Raw genomic sequence first — 6,000 nt, forward strand, 5'->3', positions numbered from 1 at the left:
TTGTTTCCTGTTCTCTTTTGCTTTATGTATGAAAGGGGAACTAGGAAAGACATGTGGGTCATCTACTTTGATCTGCTGCCACGTACCATGAGATCATAGAATCATAGAATAGTTAGGGTTGGAAAGGACCTTAAGATCATCAAGTTCCAAACCCCCTGCCATGGGCAGGACACCTCACACTAAACCATGTCACCCAAGGCTCTGTCCAGCCTGGCCTTGAACACCGCCAGGGATGGAGCATTCACAACCTCCCTGGGCAACCCATTCCAGTGCCCCACCACCCTAACAGTAAAGAATTTCTTCCTTATATCCAATCTAAACTTCCCCTGTTTAAGTTTTAACCTGTTACCCCTTGTCCTGTAACTACAGTCCCTGATGAATAGTCCATCCCCAGCATCCTTGTAGGCCCCCTTCAGATACTGGAAGGCTGCTATAAGGTCTCTATGCAGCCTTCTCTTCTCCAGGCTCAACAGCCCCAACTTTCTCAGCCTATGTTCATACGGGAGGTGCTCCAGTCCCCTCATCATCCTCGTGGCCCTCCTCTGGATTTCTTCCAACAGTTCCATGTCCTTTTTATGTTGAGGACACCAGAACTGTACACAATACTCCAAGTGAGGTCTCACAAGAGCAGAGCAGAGGGGCAGGATCACCTCCTTTGACCTGCTGGTCACGCTCCTCTTGATGCAGCCCAGGATATGGTTGGCTTTCTGGGCTGCGAGCGCACACTGAAGCCGGCTCATGTTCATTTTCTCATCAACCAACATCCCCAAGTCCTTCTCTGCAGGGCTGCTCTGAATCTCTTCTTTGCCCAACCTATAGCTGTGCCTGGGATTGATCTGACCCAGGTGTAGGACCTTGCACTTGGCATGGTTAAACTTCATGAGGTTGGCATCAGCCCACCTCACAAGCGTGTCGAGGTCCTTCTGGATGGCATCCCTTCCCTCCAGTGTATCAACCGAACCACACAGCTTGGTGTCATCGGCAAACTTGCTGAGGGCGCACTCAATCCCACTGTTCATGTCACCGACAAAGATGTTGAACAAGACCGGTCCCAACACCGATCCCTGAGGGACACCACTCGTTACTGGTCTCCAGCTGGACGTTGAGCCATTGACCACAACTCTTTGCGTGCGGCCATCCAGCCAGTTCTTTGTCCACCTATCAAATTTATGTCTCCCCAATTTAGAGACAAGGATGTCATGTGGGACAGTGTCAAACACTTTGCACAATTCCAGGTAGATGACGTCAACTGCTCTGCTCCTGTCCATCAGTTTCGTAGCCCCATCATAGAAGGCCACCAAATTGGTCAGGCAGGATTTCCCCTTAGTGAAGCCATGCTGGCTGTCACCAAGCATCTCCTTGTTTTTCATGTGCCTTAGCATGCCTTCCAGGAGAATCTGCTCCAAGATTTTGCCAGGCACAGAGGTGAGACTGACTGGTCTGTAATTCCCTGGGTCATCCATTTTCCCCTTCTAGGAAATGGGGGTTATATTTCCCTTTTTCCAGTTGTCAGGAACTTCACCTGACTGCCATGATCTTTCAACTATGATGGCCAGTGGCTTAGCGACTTCATTCGCCAGCTCCTTCAGGACTCATGGATGGATTTCATCAGGTCCCGTGGACTTGTGCACGTTCAGGTTCTTAAGATGGTTTTGAACCAGATCCTCTCCTACAGTGAGTCTAGGGTCTTCATTCTCACAGTCCCTGCGTCTGCTTTCCAAGACTTGGGTGGTGTAGTCAGAGCCTTTGCCAGTGAAGACTGAGGCAAAGAAGTCATTGAGAACCTCAGCCTTCTCCAAATCCAGGGTAGTCAGTTCTTTTGATAGTAAGATAAAGCCTCTGTTAGAAACTGACCTGGAACCCTAGGTGGGGTAGTGCTAAGAAGAAATTATTTTACTGTGCAACATCTGTTTTGCTAAGTAAACCAAGTCACTAGTCTTTCACACAGCAAATCTGCCATCTCCCTTCTGTCCTTGTTCCTATTCCAGTATGAATCCTATCTTCAACAGGGGTTGTCAGGATTACACACCATTTCAAATAAGGGTTCACCAGTTGCTAAATCAGGTGGGTTTTTTTTTAAATAATTAAACAATAAGTTATGGTAGAATCCATGTTTTTGAGTAGTACTCCCACATTCTTTTCTGTACCAGTTCTTTCAGATAAAGAACTCAGTTTATAGGAAAAAAAAAAAAAAAAAAAACCAAACTGCAGTATTTCTGATACAGGATTTTAACCCACTTTTTTAATTCCATTTTCAAGGCAGCCTAATTTCACTATAATATTCTGATCTTACTCTGGGTTCATAATGCCCTCAGCTGGTTTTCCACTCTGTGCACTCGTTTTTTCTTTCTCACGTCGGGGTTATCAATGAGAATGTTAAATACACTAAATAAAACAATCTTGGAGAAATTTCAAGGTTCTCTCTACCAGTAAGCTTGTCCTCCCCTAAAACCCTGCTTGCACTATTATTTTTTTATTACTATTACAATTTCTTGTGTAAGCTGGATCAAATTCACTTGACCTTCTGGAAACCTGTTCTAGTGACTGTTTCCCTTAGCTGTCACAGAACATTTCTTCTGTGCTGAAATCTTTTATTACCCTTCTTTAGCAATGGAAGATAGCTCTCAGGACAGAGGACTTTTCTCTGGCTTCTTTGGGTTGTTTTTTTTTTTTTTTTCTGAGGCTGGACTGTATTCCTTCCCTCTATTTACACTTGTGTATATGAGCTGCTGTGGTGCACTTAAGAGATTTTGGATAGGTCAGCATGCCAGTAGAACCACCACTGGACTGTTTTTTTTTTCCCCACATCATAGACCCAACACACCAAACATACCCAGAGTTGTGCTACAGATCACCACCACCCCATGGTTACCATCTGCTGCCCACAGCCAGGTCTGCCTGCTGAGCACGTGTGCAGTGGGATACTGACTATGGATAGCCCTTTTTGTGACAGACATAATTGAAACAATCTTAGTGGTCACATTCAGCTAAGAAATGAAAATTAAAAACTAAGGTCATTAATATATATAGATCTATTACGAGTTGTTTTTATTCCTGTGGAATCATTTAATTGTTCATTTGTAGAGTTCTGGAAAAACTGTTTGAGTGCCTCATAGAAGAAAATAAGAACCGTTTGAATGAGGTAGGTGCTGCCCCTTTAATAGTCTCCCTCTTTGCATATGTCTTCATAGAATTATAGAATGGTTTGGGTTGGAAGCGATCTTAAAGATCATCTACTTCCAACCCCCTGCCATGGGCAAGGATATCTTCCATTAGACCGAGTTGCTCAAAGCCTTGTCAGACCTGGCCTTGAACACTTCCAGGAATGGGGCATCTGTAACTTCTCTGAGCAACCTATTCCAGTGCCCCACCACCCTCACAGTGAAAAATTTCTTCCTTATATCTAATCTAAATCTACCTTGTCCTATCACTACATGCCCTTGTAAAAACTTGAGTACTGTTTCCAAAGTACAGTGGCTTCCACTGTGCACTGATGTATTTGCCAGTAAAGACAACCAGAATCCTCAGTGGCAAGCATCTCTCTCCATAAATGAGACTTGCAGACTCACAGATCACAGTAGATCAAGAGTCACAGGCAGTCACAAAAAAGGGACAATAGTCAACTCAGTTTGGAGACACTTGCTGTATAATTCAGTCAGTTATTGCAAGCAGCCTCCCTTTCTTTCTGTCAGAGTTAAATCCTGAGTTCTGTGAAGACAGACACCATGGGGCTGGAGGAGTGTCACCCCTTTCTTTCTTCACCCCTTAGAGCAAAATGCGCCATTTGTTGGATGTACTGAAAGCAGACCTCGGCTGCAGCCCAGGCAGCGATGCGGAGCACATCCACACAGGCTGGGAAGCCTTGGACTCGCTGGATCTGCGAGAGTTTGATACGGTGGAAGAGATTGAGATTATCAGTAAAAGTCAGAGACAAGGAAAAGCTGCAAAAAGTGATGAATTCTTTGGGACCATGGACTTATTAAAGGAACCAGAAAAATGTGAATCACCAACATTCAGGGAAAGTTCAAAGGAGACACAGAGCAAGGATGACTTTTCAGAAGATCTCCCTGAAATCATGGATGCTGGGGCAGTGTCTGGTTCTTGTGTGAAATCTGAAGAAGATGGAGACATTTTACCCTCATGTGAGGCAACTTTAAACCTGATTACTTGTGACAGTGGTTTGGAAGCCAATGAGGAAATTGATGATCTTGAGGAAAGCTTTGCAAAGGCCCTTCGGATCTCACGAGACTATACATAATAGTAGCCAAAACGTAGCTGTTAAATAAGGATAGAGCTAGTTCTGTGGAGAATGGCCATTTGGTAAACAGTAGTAAATTATTTAGTTTATTTTTAGTTTATTCCTGTCTAAATAAAATCTCTCTAGCAGGATACTGTTAATTGAGCATTAATCTATCTCCATATTAATGTAGACTCTAAAGGGTAAAATGTCAGTTAACAAAAAAAATTTGTCCATTTTGTCTATAATTTTATAACTAAGAATTAACTTTTAAGAATATTAAAATTAGATGTATATTTTTAGAAAGCTGTATTAGTAAGTTATGAAATATTTATTGGGTTTATTTATAATAAATAAATTTATTGCTAGTACAGTTGTGCTCCTGATAGAAAGATCCAAGATGTTGCCATCTGTAAGAATTCAACTTACCCACATCAAAGCATGCCTACATACCTGGAACTGTTTGTCCATTCTGGAAGAGGGCACTGTTGGATGTTCAGTCCCATTGAGGTATGAGGTTCTTACGTTTTACAGTTACTGTGAAAGAAAAAAAAGTTGATTGTAAGAAACATTCCTTTTCTTTGCATTACCTAGGGTTAGATAAGGAGGGAGTGCGGACAGGCAGCTTTCCAAACATAAGAATTTCTTTTGGTGCTGGCAGATGATCATTCCTTCTTCAGCCCTCAGCCATGAACCCAATTATCTTACTCCTTGCACCAACAGGTAGAAAGAGCCATTTTTCATTGTTAGCTGCTCTCAGTCTTTGCCTAACCTCCTGTCAGCTTTCTGGCCTGAAAAGGACATTCATTTCTAGGTACTGCATATGGTGGCTCTTGAGCTGTTTAATACGCAGCTCATATGTTTGTTTAATACGCAGCTCTTCAGCTGTTTAATCCTTGTTGCCCATGATTCAGCTGATGTTTCTGGAAAGTGAAGACTGCAACAGTTTTCAAACTGCACTGCACTAGAACACCCAGTTCAGTTTCTTGCATTAATGACAACCTTGGGGTAGCGTTCTGCATCAAGCTTTGGTTTTGGGAAGAGGTTGACTTGGATACCAGTTGATGGCTAGGACTATCTAAGTAGAAGATACATCAGGCATCTTCTACAGCAGATGGAGAAAAGAGGGTGTCTATTTTATGATGAAAGTTTAAACTGAAGTTAGCACATGCGTTACAAAAAGCCCAAATTTCTTTGTCTAATCAAGAGAACAGCCATTACCTGGCATTCATGTTACTGCAGAAGGAGCTCAACATGTTCCAAGGAGATGCTGGGATATTACATTGTCTTGCTGTAGGTGAGAAACTATAAGAAGCCTTAAGAACCAGTAAAGCCTGTCACCAAACACCTCTTGGAGTTGGTCTTATTCTGCTTCCTGCAAGGACAAACCCAAGTGGTTACAGTTCACATGCACAACTGCTACAATCTGCCTCCCCCAGGACTCATGAGTGTCTGCTAAAGACTATTGAATCTGTAAGGAGGTGACTGTTGAAGCTATAAGTAGCTCCAATACACATAGATCACTGCTTCACTTGTGAATCATAAACTGGTTTGTTTTTTGTAGGGGAGAATTAAATTTCAAAAAGACTCAAAGAAAATCAAACAGAAGCAGCATTTCAGGCACAGTCAGTGGCATTGCAGTGCAGAACGGAACTTCCCAAAAAAATTAAAATGCACCTTCCTGGCTGCAATAATAAATGACACATGCTGACAGTGCCAGCAGGCTGGGGTTTATTTTAGCCGTGTGCATGTGGCAGTGCAGA

General features: G+C 43.0%; 1 protein-coding gene across 1 annotated transcript in view; it reads left to right on the forward strand.

The window, feature by feature from the left end:
- SPATA7 (spermatogenesis associated 7) overlaps positions 1-4,258 on the forward strand; it is a gene marked incomplete at both ends in the record, with an annotated part of 41,105 nt that extends 36,847 nt beyond the window's left edge. The window contains 2 exons of the mRNA XM_080618217.1: positions 3,085-3,142; positions 3,770-4,258. Of these exons, the coding sequence (XP_080474343.1) occupies positions 3,085-3,142; positions 3,770-4,258 (547 nt within the window). The remainder of the gene's footprint in view (positions 1-3,084; positions 3,143-3,769) is intronic.
- Between the last annotated feature and the right edge of the window lie 1,742 nt (positions 4,259-6,000).

The sequence above is a fragment of the Psittacula echo genome (genome assembly GCF_963264785.1).
Source record: "Psittacula echo genome assembly, chromosome: 5".
In the NCBI taxonomy this organism is placed as follows: domain Eukaryota; kingdom Metazoa; phylum Chordata; class Aves; order Psittaciformes; family Psittacidae; genus Psittacula; species Psittacula echo.